Raw genomic sequence first — 22,307 nt, forward strand, 5'->3', positions numbered from 1 at the left:
TTTGTGAAAACATTGGACACAGTGTGTTGTCCAGCTTATGAGATGCCATGCAAGTGTAAGCCACTGTGACACTATTGTTCTTTTTTATTATTTTTATAAATGTCTAATGATAATGTCAATGAGGGATTTTTAATCACTGCTATGCTGAAATTATAACTAATATTGATACTGTTGTTGATAATATTCATTTTTGTTTCACTACTTTTGGTTTGTTCTGTGTGGTGTTTGTGTCTCCTCTCAATTGCTCTGTTTATTGCAGTTCTGAGTGTTGCTGGCTCAGGTTCGGTTTTGGAATTGGATTGCATTGTTATGGTATTGCTGTGTATTGGTTTGTTGGATTGATTTAAAAAAAAAAAAAAAATTGATTTTTAAAAAATGAGAATCGAAATTTTCCTACATCATTATTATTATTATAACTACTCTGCTAGCATGTCAGCAGACTGGGGTCGATCCTGCTGAAATCTATGTGTTGAATGAATACACAATCCTATTGAGTCGGAAAAATATCATTTTTGAATCGCGTTGAATCGAAAGAATCAATATATAATCGAATCGCGATCCCAAGAATCTATATTGAATCGAATCGTGGGACACCCAAAGATTCGCCGCCCTAATAATTATTATATATTATATATAATATATATATATATATTTTTTTTTTTTTAATTGGTCTCAACTCTGTACACTGCTGCTGGAATTTTAATTTTCCTGAAGAAACTCTCCTGAAGGAATCAACAAAGTACTATCTATCTATCTATCTATCTATCTATTATTATTATTATTTTATAAGATTCCATTTTTAAAAAGACGTTATCTCCATGCAACCAGAAGGAGCTTTTCTAACCTGTTTTTAAAAAAAGTTTAATTATAATTATTATTCCAATTGTTAAATAGGTTTGAATCCAGAATCGATTCAGAATCCAATGGTCGCTGCAGGTATCGGATGGAATCGTTTTGTGCCCAAAGATTCACACCAACTACTCTTGTTTTAACTCTTTGTTTTTGTCGGCGTTCTCCACCTTCACGCCTTCCTTTGAGCGCTATTCTCCCCACCAGTTTGGTTTTCGCAATCAAGACAATTTGAAGTTGTGCGTCGGCTGTCCTTCTTTGTGGGGGCATTGTTTAATTGTCATGTACGGATGTGCTTTGCTCCACACGCTGTAAGTTTTTGCTGTCGTCCAGCATTCTGTTTTTTGTTGACTGTGTAGCCAGTTCAGTTTTCACTTTTGTTTTACTTAGTCATCCCTATGCTTTAGTGCCTTTTCTTAGCAACACTTGCCTTTTGTTCATTTTTTTGGTTTAAGCGTGACATACCTTTTTTACCTGCACATTGTCTCCCGATGTGCTCTGCATACTGGGATCACGACAAAATGTCCTCGACGCGCTCTGACTTCTACAAAGCAATGAGCCATGTGGCACGGTGTGACAGGGGTTAGTGCACGTGCCTCACAATACCAAGGTCCTGAGTTCAATCCCGGGCTCTGGATTGTTCTCTGTAGAGTTTTCATGTTCTCCCGGTGACTGCGGTACTATACCACCTCTAAAAAGTACCGGTCCAGCTTAAAAACAAACGATAAAGGTGAAGTCATAACACTGAAACGCCCTAGCTCGCTAGCTCGCGGCTAATGTCTATCCACAGTCCGCAGTATTATAACAACTTCTTAATCACTAATCCTTGTCTCCATGGAGACATATTCTGTGCTTTTATTTCAAGTATCTGTCAGGTTCAAACACTGATGACATTTATTACACAGACAAGAAGTAAGGAATCATGCAGAGACAGATTTCAATTTGGCTCAATGAGGAGAGACATTTGGGTTCCCCACGGGTGCTCCGCCTCCAAAGACATGCACCTGGGGATAGGCCCCTCCCACCTCCAAAGACATGCACCTGGGGATAGGCCCCTCCCACCTCCAAATACATGCACCTGGGGATAGGTTGCTTGGCAACACTAAATGGTCCCTAGTGTGTGAATGTGAGTGTGAATGTTGTCTGTCTATCTGTGTTGGCCCTGTGATGAAGTGGCGACTTGTCCAGGGTGTACACCACCTTCCGCCTGATTGTAGCTGAGATAGGCGCCAGCGCCCCCCGCGACCCCAAAAGAAAATAAGCGTTAGAAATGGATGGATGGATGGATAATGGGCCCTAGTGTGTGAATGTTGTATGTCAATCTGCGTTGGCCCTGCGATGAGGTGGCGACTTGTCCAGGGTGTACACTGCCTTTCGCCCCAATGCAGCCACCCCGAAAGGGACAAGCGGTAGAAAATGGATGGATGGATTTGCAAAAATTATTTTTTGGACCAATTAAGTGAAGCTGCATAATTTCCCACGGCACACTAGTCTTGAAAATCACTGTTCTACAGTATCTCCTTCTACCTGTTTTTCAGTCAAACACACCATCAGCAGCTTTTCCTTATTTTCATAGAGCTCTGCTGTTTTTGGGGACCTATCTAGTTAAAGATCATGTATGAAAAACTATTGTTTTTAAGGAAGTATGACTGCTTGTGGGACTCGGCTATAAAAAGGGTCAAGTTTTGAACTGAGCTCCCGAGCAGAATTTGGTGCAGCAGTTTCCTTCTAGAGTGCATATGGACAGTTTGGACAGGTGGACCCAGCACCTGTTGTCAAGCTCTTATTGACGCTCCCTCTCTCCCTCTCTCCCTCTCTCCTCAACTCTTCCAGAAGCCCCTCACTCGTCAAGAACCTGCCCTCCAGTCTGGGCTACGGCTCAGCACTAAACGCCAGCCTCCAGGTAAGAAGCCGAGCCACCTGGGTGACATTGTCCCCTGGTCCCGCCCTGCAAGAGAGGAAGGGGCGTGGCCATGAATATTTATCCAGGCTGTCATAAATGATTTGGCTTAATTGTATACACGCCGGCCAGGCTTATGGCGAAAATAACGATAAATTTAATGGCGGCGTATAAATTGAATGCCCAGTCGGGGGTTTTGGAGGTAAACTTTTCAAGGGGACGAGGTCTTGTCTCTTACTTGTCTTGTCCCGCAGGCCGCCCTGGCGGAGACCACCCTCCCTCTACTGGGTACCCCCGGCCTCATGAACAGCGCACACATGGGCGGCTGCCACGGCCTCCTGGGCGGCGACCCCTCCGGACTGATGGGCGGCAGTCCGCCGGGGATGCTCGGCGGCAGCCCGCCGGGGCTCCTGGGCATCAGCCCCCCCGGCACGCTGAGTGGCAGCCCCCCTACCCTGTTGCAGTCTGTCCACGATGACCTCAACGGCTCCCTGGACCACCTGGACACCAACGGACACGGCAGCCCAGGGTATTCCCCACACGGGCACATGTAGGTTCTGCACACACTGACCCCTACCCCTACCCCCCCATAGAACACCACCCCTCAGGTCTTGTTTGAGAACGAATTCATCCATTTTGCAAAATCACCTAAAATCAAGAACAATTTTCTCGGTTTCTGTGCAGGTGAGTGACTGGAAGAAAGGCTTAGGCTCCTGTACAGTATAACTGCCACGTGTTACTCTCCAAATTGGGGTTGTAAATATCACAAGAACTCACAATTTAATTTGAAAATATATTTATAATATATATAAATATATATTTAAACATTTAAAAAAATATATATATATGAATAATTCCATTTGATTTTGATTATTGGGGTCAAAACGGTTCTTGCAAGATATTATTCAGTTTAATAAGAATTGTTGTAGTTATATTGTAAATAGGGTTGTACGGTATACCGGTATTAGTATACAAACCCCGTTTCCATATGAGTTGGGAAATTGGTGCGATTTATACTCTGGAGTGACTTATGTGTGAAATTATTAACACATACCGTAAAATATCAAATAATATTACAAAACCCGTTTCCATATAAGTTGGGAAATTGAGTTAAATGTAAAGATAAACAGAATACAATGATTTGCAAATCATTTTCAAGCCATATTCAGTTGAATATGCTACAAAGACAACATATTTGATGTTCAAACTCATAAACATTGTTTTTTTTTTGCAAATAATCATTAACTTAGAATTTCATGGCTGCAACACGTGCCAAAGTAGTTGGGAAAGGGCATGTTCACCACTGTGTTACATCACCTTTTCTTTTAACAACACTCAATAAACGTTTGGGAACTGAGGAAACTAATTGTTGAAGCTTTGAAAGTGGAATTCTTTCCCATTCTTGTTTTATGTAGAGCTTCAGTCGTCCAACAGTCCAGGGTCTCCGCTGTCCTATTTTACGCTTCATAATGCACCAAACATTTTCCATGGGAGACAGGTCTGGACTGCAGGCGGGCCAGGAAAGTACCTGCACTCTTTTACTACGAAGCCACGCTGTTGTAACACGTGGCTTGACATTGTCTTGCTGAAATAAGCAGGGGCGTCCATGATAACGTTGTTTGGATGACAACATATGTCGCTCCAAAACCTGTATGGACCATTCAGCAAAAAATGTTTGTCAGTTTGAACATCAAATATGTTGTCTTTGTAGCATATTCAACTAAATAAAGGTTGAAAATTATTTGCATATCATTGTATTCCGTTTATATTCACATCTAACACCATTTCCCAACTCATATGGAAACGGGGTTTGTAGTACCGCAATACCAATGAATCATATTTGGTACTATACCGCCTCTAGAAATTACCGGTCCAGCTTAAAAACAAATGATAAAGGTGAAGTCATAACACTGAAATGCCCTCAGGAAGAGGTGCTTTAAGACATGGCTAGCTAGCTCGCAACTAACGTCCACCCGCAGTCCGCAGTATTATAACTACTTCTTAATCACAAAACCTTGTCTCAATTGAGACAAATCCTGTACATTTATTTCAAGTATCTGGCAGGTTCAAACACTGATGACATCCATTACACCGACAAGAAGCAAGGAATCATGCAGATACAGAGTTCAATTTGGCTCAATGAGGAGAGACGTTTGGGATTGCACCCTCAGTTACAATCTCCCACCACACTCTGAGCTACCAGTCCCACGTGCTCCTCTATTTATTTGGGGGGGGTCCCTGGTTACATCACTGAGGCCGCCTCCAAAAGGAGTGGCCACACATTTCACGCAAAGCAGCTTCCAGTACGCACAATACGTGACGGGATGTGCTGGGGTCCTTGTCTCTGCATCGTCTGCGTTCTGTCGTCTAATGTTCATTGAGGTCCTTGAAGTCCTGGGCTGTTAGCGGGCTAAGACAAACAAAATATCCGCGACGAGGCAACCCCTCATATGCCGTAGCTAATAACAAGTTTTGTCCTTGCACAGATAGATAAAGTACAGCTTGAGCACAATAGTGAATAACTATAGCAACAAACTATAAATAAATAAATAAATGGGTTGTACTGGTATAGCGCTTTTCTACCTTCAAGGTACTCAAAGCGCTTTGACACTACTTCCACATTTACCCATTCACACACACATTCACACACTGATGGAGGGAGCTGCCATGCAAGGCGCCAACCAGCACCCATCAGGAGCAAGGGTGAAGTGTCTTGCTCAGGACACAACGGACGTGACGAGGTTGGTTCTAGGTGGGATTTGAACCAGTGACCCTCGGGTTGCGCACGGCCACTCTCCCACTGCGCAACTATAAGCATAAGAGTTGTGTGATAACTTACACATAATTATTGGAACAGTATCATCCCTGTAGGACAAGTAGCAACGATACCTGTTTCACTACACACCGAAGTTATGAGATTGGAGGTTTTATAAACCTATATTTCTATTTATACCTACTCAGTGGCCTAGTGGTTAGAGTGTCCGCCCTGAGATCGGCAGGTTGTGAGTTCAAACCCCGGCCGAGTCATACCAAAGACTATAAAAATTGGACCCATTGCCTCCCTGCTTGGCACTCGGCATCAATGGTTGGAATTGGGGGGTTAAATCACCACAAATGATTCTTGGGCGCGACTGCCCACTGCTCCCCTCACTTCTCAGGGGATGATCAAGGGGATGAGTCAAATGCAGAGGACGCATTTCACCACACCTGGTGTGTGTGTGACAATCATTGCTACTTTAACTTAAAAGCTGCAGGGTTCAAAGCGTAGGGATATATATATATATATATATATATATATATATATATATATATATATATATATATATATATATATATATATATATATATATGACTTCACGGTGGCAGAGAGGTTAGTGCGTCTGGCTCACAATACGACGGTCCTGCAGTCCTGGGTTCAAATCCAGGCTCGGGATCTTTCTGTGTGGAGTTTGCATGTTCTCCCCGTGAATGCGTGGGTTCCCTCCGGGTACTCCGGCTTCCTCCCACCTCCAAAGACATGCACCTGGGGATAGGCCCCTCCCACCTCCAAAGACATGTACCTGGGGATAGGCCCCTCCCACCTCCAAAGACATGTACCTGGGGATAGGTTGATTGGCAACACTAAATTGGCCCTAGTGTGTGAATGTTGTCTGTCTATCTGTGTTGGCCCTGGGATGAGGTGGCGGCTTGTCCAGGGTGTACCCCGCCTTCCGCCCGATTGTAGCTGAGATAGGCGCCAGCGCCCCCCGCGACCCCGAAAGGGAATAAGCGGTAGGAAATGGATGGATGGATATATATATATATATATATATATATATATATATATATATATATATATATATATAAAATAATATAATAAGTAATATATATATATATATATTATTTTATATATATATCGTATATATATATATATATATATATATATAAAATAATAGATATATTATATATATATATATATATATAAAATAATAAATATATTATTATATAATACATTATATATATATATTTTTTTTAAATTTATGTTTGTATATATATTTACATATTTATGTATATTTATATATATTTATATTTACATATTATTAATACATATGTATGATATTTTACGTTTCATGTCCTTTACTGCATCTGCTGAGGAAAAAAATTCTGGCCCTTGGACAATGTAATTGGGGACCCCCGCCTCAGGGCGTCCACAAGTGTAATACACACACACACACACACACACACCCACACACACACACACACACACACACACACACACACACACACACACACACACACACACACACACACACACGTACACACGTAGCATACCCCCAGGCCACGCGGTCAGTGGGTTACGGCAAGGAGCTTGAGAGGAAAGAAGAAGGTTGGTCTAATTGTCGGACCAGCGCGTCCTCTCCTGAGAAAGGCCTTTTAAAAGGTGATGTCCTATTTAGCTTGGCTACACGCCCTTCCATTATTCAAAGACGGACGAGACGTTTGTCTGGGGGAGAGAAGAAAAAAAACACACTTCTTCCATTTTGAGGTTGCGGCGGTCGTATCGGCGACGCGGAGACACGCGTCTCATGTCACGTGTGGAGAGGAAAGTCTGAAAAAGTGCATCATCTTGTCATTAAAGTTAAATAAGCTAAAGGCCACTTAACACCCCACTTCAGAGAAGGAGGTACACATGTATGGGCGAAACAAGCGCTCCCTTGTTCTCTTAAGGCCGACTCGGAAAGTGCATCTGTGTTTCTCACATGATGGACACTACGCGGGAAATAAAAAAAGGGTTTTAAAATAATGATGTCGCTGAATATTAATGCCTCTCAGACATGAAATGTAGCTACACCGCGGCTATTCATAGACGACAAGCCAGCGCCTTGTACTAAAAATCGGGACGATATTATAAATCTAACCTCGCCTTGGGGTCGTGACATCATAAAATACAAAAAAATGTGGGTTAAATATGAGGCAATTAAACTAACAAAGGGCACGAGGACACAAGGTGGGTGGGGGGTGGGCGGGTGGACCCCTCGTACGTTCCCACTCTCAAAGTGGGAGAGGATTGGACAGGAATTGCAGGGTGAAAAGTGGCTTTTTTCATGTTCACTTTTACAAATGCAGACATTGTTCTATACGTCAGCGCTCACGTTTGATGGAAACACATCCAAATAAATGGCACCAAGCTAAATGACAAGACATGTTCTCTTATGTGATATCAATATTAGATAACAGTCCGATATCAGCAAAAAAGACTAAGAAACAATAGTATCAGGTGTTATCGCCTTGCATGCAAGCAGTCCTGCAGTGTGGAGCTGGACTGTCCTCCAATTAACACACAAGGTTGCTCTTGTCTTCTACAAAACCAGTGATTGTGTAAATTCTAAATAAAAACAGAACACAATGAATTGTAAATCCTTTTCCACTTATATTCAATTGAATACATTGCAAAAACAAGATATTTAATATTCGAACTCAGAAATGTCTTTTTTTTTTTTTTTTTCAAATAACCATTAACGTAGAATTTAGCATTTCCGGGTGTTGTTGATGAATGGCTTTAGTTTTGCATAGGAGAGATTTAACTTGCACGTACAGATGTAGCGACAAACTGTTGTAACTGACAGTGGTTTTCTGAAGTGCTCCTGAGCCCATGTGGTGATATCCTTTACACACTGATGTCGGTTTTTGATGCAGGGATTTATGTGCGGTGACCTTCTCGGATGGTGAAATTCCTAAATTCCTTGCAATAGCTTGTAAAGAAATATGGTTCTTAAACTGTCGGACAATTTGCTCACGCATTTGTTGACAAAGCGGTGACCCTCGCCTCGTCCTTGTTTGTGAACGACTGAGCATTTCATGGAAGCTGCTTTTATAGCCAATCATGGCACCCACCTGTTCCTAAATAGCCTGTTCACCTGCGGGATGTTCCAAATAAGTGTTTGATGAGCATTCCTCAACTTTATCAGCCTTTTTTGCCACTCGTGCCAGCTTTTTTGCAACATGTTGCAGGCATCAAATTCCAATTTAGCTAATATTTGCAAAAAATAACAAAGTTTACCAGTTCCAATGTTAAGTATGTTGTCTTTGCACTCTATTCAATTGAATATACCGTATTTCCTTGAATTGCCGCAGGGCATAAAGTATGCGCCTGCCTTGAATTACTGCCCGGTCAAACTCGCTTCCCAAAATAATTAGCGCATTCTTAGTATTACCGCCTGGTCAAACTCATGACATCACGAGTGACACTTCCCCTGTCATCATTTTCAAAATGGAGGTGGCTGATTTCAATAATTGAAATAGCATAAAGGGAAGAAGATTAAGAGCTGTTCCGTAGGATTTAAGGTCCAAGCTTACATCACACTCAAATTTTTACTGCATGTCTTTGGTAAGTGCTGGAGTGAGAAGAGGTTTTAAGATAATTAGCGCATGCTTACTTTTACCGCATGCCTTTGGTAAGCGCAGGAGTGAGAGGACGTTTTAATTTAATTAAATTAATTGTACACATGGTCGAAATAAACGGAAACGGTCATGTTCGGTGGTCTGGATAATGTTTTTGTTTTTTTCTGTAGTTTTGAACTCCATTAGTTCCTGTTTTTTGGTGCACCCTCCTTTGTTTTGGTTGCCATGGTGACTTATGATTTTCACCTGCCGCTGGTGTTCGGACGCTCACCTGGCTCTAATCATGAGACTAGTTAGACCGTCCTTGCCAGTCAGTCCGTTCTGTCATGGCGTGGTGGGGTCTTCGCAGCCTGCTGCGGGGTTTGTTCTCCCGGGATGCAAACGGACTACTCTGCACCAGGCGTGAAGATAGGAACATTTTTAATCAACATTTTTAATTAATAACTATTAAAATAGAAATCGATACCGATCGATAGGCGGATTGGTGCGGCGTCTTCAGTAATGCGAACGTTGTATCGATCCGTTGTGGGGAAGAAGGAGCTGAGCCGGAAGGCAAAGCTCTCAATTTACCGGTCCATCTACGTTCCCATCCTCACCTATGGTCATGAGCTTTGGGTCATGACCGAAAGGATAAGATCACGGGTACAAGCGGCCCAAATGAGTTTGGGTCTCTCCCTTAGAGATAGGGTGAGAAGCTCTGCCATCCGGGAGGAACTCAAAGTAAATCCGCTGCTCCTCCACATGGAGAGGAGCCAGATGAGGTGGTTCGGGCATCTGGTCAGGATGCCACCCGAACGCCTCGCTCGGGAGGTGTTTAGGGCATGTCCAACCGGTAGGAGGCCAGGGCGAAGACCCAGGACACGTTGGGAAGACTATGTCTCCCGGCTGGCCTGGGAACGCCTCGGGATCCCCCGGGAAGAGCTAGACGAAGTGGCAGGGGAGAGGGAAGTCTGGGCTTCCCTGCTTAGGCTGCTGCCCCCGTGACCCGACCTCGGATAAGCGGAAGATGATGGATGGATGGATGGATAAAATAGAAACAAATAAAAAGGCACATGAGGCAAAAACACAACTTCGACTGAACAATGGACAAGAAACAAAACTCACTAAACTCTGGCATGAAAACAAATAAAGTGCACTTTTGTGCATGATGTCACGCAAGATTTTTCAATGACTGTCAAATAAAAATGAGCTGCATAATAGGTTCCTACGGACGTCAGTTCAAGGCGGCAATTCAAGGAAATACGGTATACAATGTATAACAAATCCCAATTACCTTGTCCAATTTTTTTCTGTTGTTTTGAACTCCATTAGTTCCTGTTTTTTGGTTCACCCTCGTTTGTTTTGGTTGCCATGGTGACTTATGATTTTCACCTGCCGCAGGTGTTTGGACGCTCACCTGGCTCTAATCATGAGACTAATTAGACCGCCCTTGCCAGTCAGCCCGGCTGGCGACGTTCTGTCATGGCGTGGGGGGTCTTCACAGCCTGCTGCGGGGGTTTGTTCTCCCGGGATGCAAACGGACTACTCTGCACCAGGCGTGAAAATAGGAACATTTTTAATCAATAACTTTCAAAATAGGAACAAACAAAAAGGCGCATGAGGCAAAAACACAACTTTGACTCAACAATGGACAAGAAACAAAACTCACTAAACTGTGGCATGAAAACAAATAAAGTGCACTTTTGTGCATGATGTCACACAAGATATTTCAATGACTGTCAAATAAAAATGAGCTGCATAATAGGTTCCTGCGGACGTCAGTTCAAGGCGGCAATTCAAGGAAATACGGTACACAATGTATAACAAATACTAAATAACAGTATACAGTATTACAGTATATGTAAGCGCTGCAGCAAAGACTATTTACAATGAAGTGGTGGACCAGATCCCTCCAGTTTGACACCCGAGTCTCCCTGTTGCCCGGCTTTTCCACACCATCTGTACCTTCGAAGAGTCTCTCTCAAGCCCCTCCCCCTTTTTGTTGTTAAGCCACTCCCCTTGCTGGGGACTCTCCGACGTGTCAGGAGCAGCGATGTTTTGTCACCTCTGTCACGGCGGCGACCGGCGGTGGTGGGATCACGTCGCGCCTCGTTTTGCGTTGTTCTTCTGGCTATGGCGGCCAGATGCCGGCAACGTTCGCCGCCCCCAAACATGTATCATGGCGTCCGAGGCTGAAGTTGATTAACGGCAGAACCTCGCCGACGCTCTTTTCCCCCCTCTTGAGGGGCGACGCACATATCCCCCCCATACCCCCCGCACCACCACCACCACCCAAGGCCCGCCCCCGCATATTAACGAGCGGCTGTGCTTTCTATTAACTAGATAAAAAAGCCTCTCCTCTGCCTTTGCTCCGGGGGGCTCAGGGATGAGAAATTCTCCATTATTTATCACGTGGCCTGTCCACCCCCCCCCCCCCTTTCATGTATTTCAACCCGGTGTCATCAGTAAACTTTTAAATGCCAAACATGTCTGAGGCATCGCCGCTCATCGGCCGTGTTTTCCGTGCTGGTACTTACAGTCCACGCGAGGCGTCGTGTCAAATTAGCGTCTGGCAAACAACGCGCTGGATAATGCATGTCACGCCAGCTCCGTGTTTACCGTATCTCGCCAGGGAGTCCACCCCGCCTGCATCTTTATCCCGCTCTATCTCCTCCGTGGGAGGGGGGACAAAAGTACAGACAGGTGCAACTCGCTAAATTAGAAAACCTTTGAAATCCGGGCTATAGAGCGCTATCGCTGCTTGGAGTGATGCTGAAGAAACCTTTTGTGCAGAAACGTTAGGGACTTCCGGTTCAAGGCACAAAACAGGAAGTACTTTTTTAAAAAAGATATTAGCCGTAGATACATACCGGTACAGATCATTTTGTAAATGTCTAATTAAAACTTACAAACGTTACTTGGAGAGATGAATAAAGAACCTTTCGAGGAGAAACATTCGGGACAGGTATACTTCCGGTTCAAGGAACAAAACAGGAAGTATTTTTTTTTTTTATATTAGCCATAGATATATACCGGTACGGATTATTTTTTAAATGTTTATTTAAAACTTACAAACATTACTTCGAGTGATGAATGAAGAAACCTTTCGAGGAGAAGCATTCAGGACAGGTCTACTTCCGGTTCAAGGCACAAAACAGGAAGTGCTTTTTTTTTTTTTTTAAATATTAGCTGTAAATACATACCGTTACAGATTATTTTGTAAATGTTTATTTAAAATTTACAAACGTTGCTTGGAGTGATGAATGAAGAAACCTTTCGAAGAGAAACGTTCGGGACGGGTATACCTCCAGTTTAAGGCACAAAACAGGAAGTGCTTTTTTTTTTTTAAATATTAGCCGTAAATACATACCGGTACAGATTATATTGTAAATGTATATTTAAAACTTACAAACGCTACTTGGAGAGATGAATAAAGAAACCTTTCGAGGAGAAACGTTCGGGACAGGTATACTTCCGGTTCAAGGAACAAAATAGGAAGTACTTTTTTTTTTTAATATTAGCCATAGATATATACCGGTACGGATTATTTTTTAAATGTTTATTTAAAACTTACAAACATTACTTGGAGTGATGAATGAAGAAACCTTTCGAGGAGAAACGTTCAGGACAGGTATACTTCCGGTTCGAGGCACAAAACAGGAAGTGCTTTTTTTTTTTAAATATTAGCCGGAAATACATACCGGTACGGATTATTTTTTAAATGTTTATTTAAAATGTAAAAACGTTACTTGGAGAGATGAATGAAGAAACCTTTCGAGGAGAAACGTTCGGGACAGGTATACCTCCGGTTCAAGGCACAAAACAGGAAGTGCTTTTTTTTTTTCAAATATTAGCCGTAAATACATACCAGTACAGATTATAATGTAAATGTCTATTTAAAACTTACAAACGTTACTTGGAGTGATGAATGAAGAAACCTTTTGAGGAGAAATGTTTGGGACAGGTATACTTCCAGTTGAAGGCACAAAACAGGAAGTGCTTTTTTTTTTTTTTTTTTTTTAAATACTGGCCGTAAATACATACCGGTACAGATTATATTGTAAATGTCTATTTAAAACTTACAAACGTTACTTGGAGTGATGAGTGAATAAACCTTTTGTGCAGAAACGTTAGGGACTTCCGGTTCAAGGCACAAAACAGGAAGTACTTTTTTTTAAAAATATATTTGCCTTCGATATATACCGGTACAGATTATTTTGTAAATGTCTATTTAAAATTTACAAACGTTACTTGGAGTGATGAATGAAGAACCCTTTCGAGGAGAAACGTTAGGGACGGGTATATTTCCAGTTCAAGGCACAAAACAGGAATTAATTTTTTTTATATATATAAGCCGTAAATACATACGGCATAAAAATATATTTGCCTTCGATATATACCGGTACAGATTATTTTGTAAATGTTTCTTTAAAATTTACAAGTGTTGCTTGGAGTGATGAATGAAGAAACTTTTCGAGGAGAAACGTTCGGGACGGGTATGCTTCCGGTTCAAGGCACAAAATAGGAAGAATTTTATTTTTTTTAAATATTAGCCGGAAATACATACTGGTACAGATTATTTTGTAAATGTTTATTTAAAACTTACAAGTGTTACTTGGAGTGATGAATGAAGAAACTTTTCGAGGAGAAACGTTCGGGACGGGTATACTTCCGGTTCAAGGCACAAAACAGGAAGATTTTTTTCTTTTTTAAACATTAGCCGGAAATACACACCAGTACAGATTATTTTGTAAATGTTTATTTAAAATTTAAAAATGTTGCTTAGTGATGAATGAAGAAACCTTTCGAGGAGAAACGTTCGGGATGGGTTTACTTCTGGTTCAAGGGACAAAACAGGAAGTACTTTTTTAATTTGTATTTTAGCCGTAGATATATACCGGTACAGATTATTTTGTAAATGTCTATTTAAAATTTACAAACGTTACTTGGATTGATAAATGAAGAAACCTTTCGAGGAGAAACGTTAGGGACGGGTATACTTCCCGTACAAAGGCACAAAACAGGAAGTACTTTTTTTTTATATAAATATTAGCCGTATATATATACCGGTACAGATTATTTTGTAAATGTCTATTTAACACTTACAAACGTTACTTGGAGTGATGAATGAAGAAATTTATCGAGGAGAAACGTTAGGGACGGGTATATTTCCAGTTCAAGGCACAAAACAGGAATAATTTTTTTTTTTTAATATTAGCCGTAAATACATACCGGTACAGATTATTTTGTAAATGTTTTTTTTTTTAAACTTAAAAACGTTGCTTGGAGTGATGAATGAAGAAACGTTTCGAGGAGAAACGTTCGGGACAGGTATACCTGCGGTTTAAGGCACAAAACAAGAAGTACTTTTTTATTTTTTATTTTAGCCGTAAATATATACCGGTACAGATTATTTTGTAAATATTCTTAAAAAATTTACAAACGTTTCTTGGAGAGATGAATGAAGAAACCTTTCGAGGAGAAACATTAGGGACGGGTGTACTTCCGGTTCAAGGCACAAAACAGGAAGAATTGTATTTTTTCTAAATATTAGCCGGAAATACATACCGGTACAGATTATTTTGTAAATTTTTGTTTAAATTTTAAAAATGTTGCTTAGTGATGAATGAAGAAACCTTTTGAGGAGAAACGTTCGGGATGGGTCTACTTCCGGTTCAAGGCACAAAACAGGAAGTACTTTTTTTTTTTAATTTTAGCCATAAATATATACCGGTACAGACTATTTAGTAAATACTTTTTTTAAACTTATAAACGTTGCTTGGAGTGATGAATGAAGAAACCTTTTGAGAAGAAACGCTTATATTAGCAGCAGATACATATAAGTACAGATTATTTTGTAAATATTTATTTACGTGCCCTAATTGTTTTCCGGTCAAACTACAAAAAGTGATGAAGTGGTCCTTTGAGGAACTAACCAAACGTGCGCTTGTGTGACAGGATGGCCGTGCACGTGAAGGAGGAGCCTCTTCACATGGACGACGACGACTGCCCCATGTCACTTGTGACGACGGCCAATCACAGTCCAGAGCTGGACGACGACCGGGAGCTGGAGGAAGGGAACTTATCAGAAGACCTGGAGTGACTTCGTTTGATTTTGTTTTTTTGCTATCCCCTTCAGCCCAGACTTGGAAGAAGAAAAAAAAAGCACTCCGACATCCGCCGACTCTCCTTTTTGTTTCCCCCTCTCTCTGTCCCTCTCACCACTGGGACTATTTATTGAGCATGCATCCGGATGGTCGCAAAAAAAAAAAAAACTGATCCAAGACGGTCGGATGACAGACTCACCGATGGACGAGTCGATGGATGGATGGAAGGATGGAAGGAGGGAGGAAACAAATGCCGTCAAAACCAAAACAAAAAAAACAACAACAACGAAAGGACCACATTTTTAGTCACAGTAGTTTTTGATGTCTAGAGACAATTGCTGGTTGGAATCATCAGTTATGAATATTTTTGTTGCTCATATCACCGACTGTAAATGCCATCCCCTCAATCACAGAGTACAACAACAACAACAACAACAACAAAACGGTCCTCCTCCTCACCTCCACCTTCTAGAAGCTTTGTCTCCGTGCTCGCAGTCACAGGCAACAGCTGGAAACCAAAGCCCTCGCTAGCAAAGGCCAATAATCCCTAATGATTATTATTATTATTATTATTATTATTATTATTATTATTATTATGGACAACACCCGACACAAAGACGCCACTTTAACCGAGAATAAAAACTCCTTCCGCAAAAAAAAAAAAAAAAACTACCTTTTGAAAACCTCTGGGATGAAGAAGAGGAGCTCGGAGTCCAAGTGGATCATAACCAAAACTAAAATATTGTTGCAGAATCATCGTCTGGCTGTTGTTTGTTTTTTTTGTAGCCTCACTTTTCTGTGGTTTGAGTTGACGAGCTGGTGAAAATGTGATGTCACCGACTGAAAACGCCAAACTTGACACCGATGTCTAGCCAAGCCAAATAGTACTCAAGCGGGAATACTACTACTACCAATAATAACAACAACAAGACTGCTAACGACGCAAGCCATGTCAGAAAGGGAACGCTTTTTCTGGTTGATGTGTGCGCTCCTTTGTTGCCGGGGGCGACCGGCGTCATCTGGGAAAGGTGGTGTTGTGGCTTTAACGCGCATTTTGTTTCCGGGGAAACCAAAGTTATACAAAATTCTGCCTCCTTAGAAGAAAATACACGAGAATTTCTGTAGGATTTTTGTACTGAAATTGATTTGTTTGTCGGCTAGGCCAGACTCTGTGTTACATGTCGTCCATCTTTGTGGGGTACTTTGTAACATGTCGGCCATCTTTGTGGAGTACTTTGTAACATGTCGGCCATCTTTGTGGAGTACTTTATAACATGTTAGTGGAGTACTTTATGACATGTTAGTGGAGTACTTTGTAACATGTCGGCCATCTTTGTGGAGTACTTTATAACATGTCGGCCATCTGTGTGGAGTACTTTTTAACATGTCGGCCATCTTTGTGGAGTACTTTGTAACATGTCGGCCATCTTTGTGGAGTACTTTGTAACATGTCGGCCATCTTTGTGGAGTACTTTGTAACATGTCGGCCATCTTTGTGGAGTACTTTGTAACATGTCGGCCATCTTTGTGGAGTACTTTATAACATGTTAGTGGAGTACTTTGTAACATGTCGGCCATCTTTGTGGAGTACTTTGTAACATGTCGGCCATCTTTGTGGAGTACTTTGTAACATGTTAGTGGAGTACTTTATAACATGTTAGTGGAGTACTTTATATCATGTTAGTGGAGTACTTTATAACATGTTAGTGGAGTACTTTATAACATGTTAGTGGAGTACTTTATATCATGTCAGCCATCTTTGTGGAGTACTTTATAACATGTCGGCCATCTTTGTGGAGTACTTTGTAACATGTCGGCCATCTTTGTGGAGTACTTTGTAACATGTTAGTGGAGTACTTTATAACATGTTAGTGGAGTACTTTATATAATGTCGGCCATCTTTGTGGAGTACTTTACAACATGTTAGTGGAGTACTTTATAACATGTTAGTGGAGTACTTTATAACATGTTAGTGGAGTACTTTATAACATGTTAGTGGAGTACTTTATAACATGTTAGTGGAGTACTTTATAACATGTTAGTGGAGTACTTTATATCATGTCAGCCATCTTTGTGGAGTACTTTATAACATGTCGGCCATCTTTGTGGAGTACTTTGTAACATGTTAGTGGAGTACTTTATATCATGTCGGCCATCTTTGTGGAGTACTTTACAACATGTTTGTGGAGTACTTTGTAACATGTTTGTGGAGTACTTTATAACATGTTAGTGGAGTACTTTATAACATGTTAGTGGAGTACTTTATAACATGTTAGTGGAGTACTTTATAACATGTTAGTGGAGTACTTTATAACATGTCGGCCATCTTTGTGGAGTACTTTACAACATGTTTGTGGAGTACTTTGTAACATGTTTGTGGAGTACTTTGTAACATGTCGGCCATCTTTGTGGAATACTTTGTAATATGTTTGTGGAGTACTTTATAACATGTTCATGGAGTACTTTTTAACATGTTAGTGGAGTACTCTATAACTTTTCGGACGTCTTTGTGGAGTACTTTATAACATGTTTTTGGAGTACTTTGTAACATGTCGGCCATCTTTGTGGAGTACTTTGTAACATGTTTTTGGAATACTTTGTAACATGTCGGCCATGTCTGTGGAGTACTTTATAACATGTCGGCCATCTTTGTGGAGTACTTATAACATCTTTGTGAATTACTTTATAACATGTCGGTCATCTTTGTGGAGTACTTTGTAACATGTTTTTGGAGTACTTTGTAACATGTCGGCCATGTCTGTGAAGTACTTTATAACATGTCGGCCATCTTTGTGGAGTACTTTATAACATGTCGGACATCTTTGTGGAGTACTTTCATAATATGTCGGCCATCTTTGTGGAGTACTTTATAACATGTTAGTGGAGTACTTTATAACACGTCGGACGTCTTTGTGGAGTACTTTTTAACATGTCGGCCATGTTTGTGGAGTACTTTGTAACATGTTTGTGGAGTACTTTGTAACATGTTTGTGGAGTACTTTATAACATGTCAGCCATCTTTGTGGAGTACTTTATAACATGTTTGGGAAGTACTTAATAACATGTTTGTGAATTACTTTATAACATGTCGACCATCTTTGTGGAGTACTTTATAACATGTTTGGGAAGTACTTAATAACATGTTTGTGAATTACTTTATAACATGTCGACCATCTTTGTGGAGTACTTTATAACATGTTTGGGAAGTACTTAATAACATGTTTGTGAATTACTTTATAACATGTCGACCATCTTTGTGGAGTACTTTATAACATGTTTGGGAAGTACTTAATAACATGTTTGTGAATTACTTTATAACATGTCGACCATCTTTGTTGAGTACTTTACAACATGTCGACAATCTTTGTGGAGTACGTTATAACATGTCGGACATCATTGTGGAGTACTTTACAATATGTCGACCATCTTTGTGGAGTACTAAGTAACATGTTGGCCATCTTTGTGGAGTACCTACCATTATCCTGACATGATTATGGAACATTTTGTTGGACATTTTTGTGAAGGCTTTAACATGTCCGACACATTCATGGAATAATGTGTCAACCTGTTCACCAAGTTAAAAAGGAGACATTGCTTTTTTTTTTTTTTTTTGCCTATCATTCACAAGAACACGTTTTCCTTTTTTCAATGCATTCTAACTCGTAATTAAAGGCTAGCAAATGTCAGCTAACAATGGAACTAATGTTAGTTTCTCTATTCCGCCTATAAAACACTTCAAAAAAAGCACCTTCATCAAGGTGTTATATACACATTGTAAGTATATATATGTATAATATATTAACTGGTCTATTCATAATATGTAATATTTACGTATTTCGGTTCATTTGAAGCATACGGTGGCCTTTTAATTTCACAGAATGTTGGCTTTTCAGTTCAACAACACTAAACATGTAGCAGTATTGCTAAATGCTGAACAAGAAATACAAACTAGGAACATAATAAAACAACCGCTTACTCGAACAATGGAGTCCGCATGATGGGATGTTTACATACTCCCGTTTAGGGAAAGGTTTAAAAAAAGAGTGTCGCAAACAAAGGTCTTTCTTAATATCTAAGTTGGACATCAAAGTTGACCAAGTTCTCAGTTTATTTCCACATTCTTCTACTATCCATGTGAGAGGCATGATTTATAATCTAGAACTAACTTTCACCAACTCAGAGGCAATGCAGCAGCTCACCTGTTTAATATGTTAATATAGCAGCATAAGCGTGTCAGCCCTCTGTGGTAGCGGCACCACTAAAAAAATGCGTTTATAATAACAATATTGCTAATAGTTGGTTAATATTCAGGTCACAAGATGCAATTAAAGTATTGTTGGCGGTTTTATATGTTTTTTTAGAGTTCACTCAGAAGCTGCATGGTTAGCCACCTCGTACTTGCTGTATTTTATGACTTAGAATGCATTGAAAAAAAAAAAGTGTGTTCTTGTCTTATATAAGGATTGTGAATGATGTGTTCAATCCCCCCCCAAAAAAAACTGCAGTTCTCCTTTAAGAGTATTCAACAGGTTCAAGGAATGAGTGTATTGGAGATGTGTTGCATCAGGCATGCAGTGGGGAAGGGATTTATACGGCCCCATTCGTGGGTGCATCTCACGTGAGAGGAAGAGGGGAGTGTTAATCACTTTGTAACGCAGTCTACTGAAAAAGGTGGAAAGCGGCACTCTACATAGCAACTGAATTGCCACAAAATTTGAAGGTATTCGACACTCTCTTGCCATCTGACTGCTAAAGTGGATTTGTCACGTTTCATGTGTCAGGTAAACCTTGGAGAATGGGGCCATATGAATCCCGTGCCATGTTTTGTTTTTTTTCGGGTTCCGGCGCTGCTTTAATTTTATGTACGATTTCCTACAAAAATTCTCGCGGGATTGCGAGCGTAGTTTGTGATCTGCTTGCGTTCCTGTGACAGCAACGAGCTGCAGAACAACGCACGCCGTCAAAGAGCCGCGACGCGTCGGCCTGCTAACAACCAAAGCGGAAAAAACACGCCGCCCAAGCTCGCCAAACAAGCATTTAGCTTTGAGAACCGACACGTGCTGGTATTATGTCTGCTTACGGAGGGGGATGAAACCTCAGTCAACAGAAGGACTCGTTTAATAATCGCACCAAATAAAACGGATGTTATGTCTTTAACGAAAAAAAAGGGTTCTCCCACTTGTTCCCAAAAATAATAACAAAAGGCTTCGTGAAAGCTTCTACCTCTGCACAACACGTTCCGAACAATTACGACAGATCCGACGTTTACATTCCTGGCGTCAAGATGCGAAGGATTTGCATCGTAATCCGACATTTGTAGAGTGATGATGTATACAGTAGATTACCTGTGAGGGAATATTGTGTTTTAAACATGCATGTCAGAAAAAAAAAGGAAAAAAAAAAAACATTTGGTGGAGAGAGGAAGCGAAATAGAACGGAGGGAGATGACGGCCTTGCTAAAGTGCTAACAGTGCGTAGGAGTGCATTACCTCAGAGTTTGGGGAGGGTCAGCCGCAGAATGCATATTACCTGTAGATTTGCATGGGTTTTGTATAAATGAAGTCAGAAAAAAAAAAAGTCTAAAATAGTTTGCTTGCACATAATACCAGAAAGACCTCCAGAAAACTTGCTCCTCCCCTAGATTTTAGGATCTGTCTGGTTTTTCTGGGGTTCATTTTGTCTGTAATTTTGATAACTGTGCATACTTATGTAAAGAAGAAGAAAAAAAAACAAACCCCGATGTCGGTGGACCCATACACTTACCAGACTTTTTACTAAAGACCAGGAGGAGGAAAATTAAATTCTGTGTTTCTTTTACCTGAATTTGTACCGTTTCACTCTCATGGCTCGCTAAGACTAGCAAACCTGCTTTTTTCTTGCATCGGCTTTGCGTAGCTGTAAGGCTTTAACCTAACGTGTGTATTTATTGCTTGTACCTCTGTGCATACTTTATGAAGCATTATGTCCGCCATGTACCCTCCGATAATCGGGATTGCCTATGATCCGCCTGTGTATACAGTAAAATCGGGACTGTAGCCAACATATGTTTGTCATTGGTGAGAAAAAAAAAACATTTTCTTTCTGGGATTCTGCTACTTTTTTGATACTTTTCATGACTGTGTACTGTGTCCATATAAAAAGGTTCTCTGACGTTAGAAGGTCATGGTTGAGCATTGTAACGTCATTATTTTCTGTATTTCATGGCATTTCACTGCTGAATAAAATAAAGGACCAAAAGTTGGAATTTAAAAAGCGACCTTTCGCTACCTCTGGCATCACAGACGACTTTATTTATTTACTGCATGTATCTTTTATTCTACAAAGGTATTAAAATCTACACTTTGAAGTCTCAGGGGCGTGTACTTCAGAGACTTGAGGGGGGGAAAAAAACAATTAAACATTAATGTACGTGTTAGAAAGGCTTTGTTGCAGCGTGCAGCGCCTCGGTCGGGGTTAAAGGAGTGAAATTTGAACAAAGTCCTCATATTGGTGATTTTTTTGTGTGTGCATTTTCTTATAGAAGTTTGTTACAAAAAATAAACTAAAATATAACTTTTTTCCTTTAGAAAAATATGTACATTTTTAAAATATTTTGACTTTTTTCTCAAAATAAAATGAAATAAAGAGAAATCTGTTTGTAATATAAGGAAATGAAATAAAGGAAACAGAAACAAAGGTGTAACGTATCCAGAATCGACAACCTACAGGCTGGATTGTTTTAATTAAAAAAATAATATTCACTGTAAAAAATAAAAATAAAAATAAATTTGTTTTCTTTTTCTTAAAAAGTTGTCTTTTTCCCTGTAATGCATGAAATAAATGGAAAAAAACAAGCGGCGTACCTTAAGTGTACAGTAGCCAGGATTGTCAACCTACAATCTGGCTGGTTGGATCACTTGTGATATTTGAATATTGTATTTATATATATATATATATATATATATATATATATATATATATAAAATTTAAATTTTTTAATTTTTTTTTATTTAAAAACATTTTTTTCCTTTTTCAAAGACATTTCTTCTTCTTACAAAATATTTGTGAATTTTGTTGTGTAAAATTACCTCTTTTTTTAGATATAAGTTTGT

At 40.3% G+C, this 22,307-nt stretch overlaps 1 protein-coding gene across 1 annotated transcript in view; it reads left to right on the forward strand.

Annotated features, from left to right (window-relative positions):
- Nucleotides 1-21,468, forward strand: part of LOC133561239 (forkhead box protein P2-like) — a 289,077-nt gene extending 267,609 nt beyond the window's left edge. The window contains 3 exon segments of the mRNA XM_061914578.1: nucleotides 2,683-2,752; nucleotides 3,004-3,299; nucleotides 15,068-21,468. Coding sequence (XP_061770562.1) covers nucleotides 2,683-2,752; nucleotides 3,004-3,299; nucleotides 15,068-15,212 — 511 coding nt within the window. The 3' untranslated portion in view covers nucleotides 15,213-21,468.
- The last annotated feature ends 839 nt before the right edge of the window (nucleotides 21,469-22,307 follow it).

Source organism: Nerophis ophidion, linkage group LG10 (assembly GCF_033978795.1).
Source record: "Nerophis ophidion isolate RoL-2023_Sa linkage group LG10, RoL_Noph_v1.0, whole genome shotgun sequence".
NCBI lineage: Eukaryota > Metazoa > Chordata > Actinopteri > Syngnathiformes > Syngnathidae > Nerophis > Nerophis ophidion.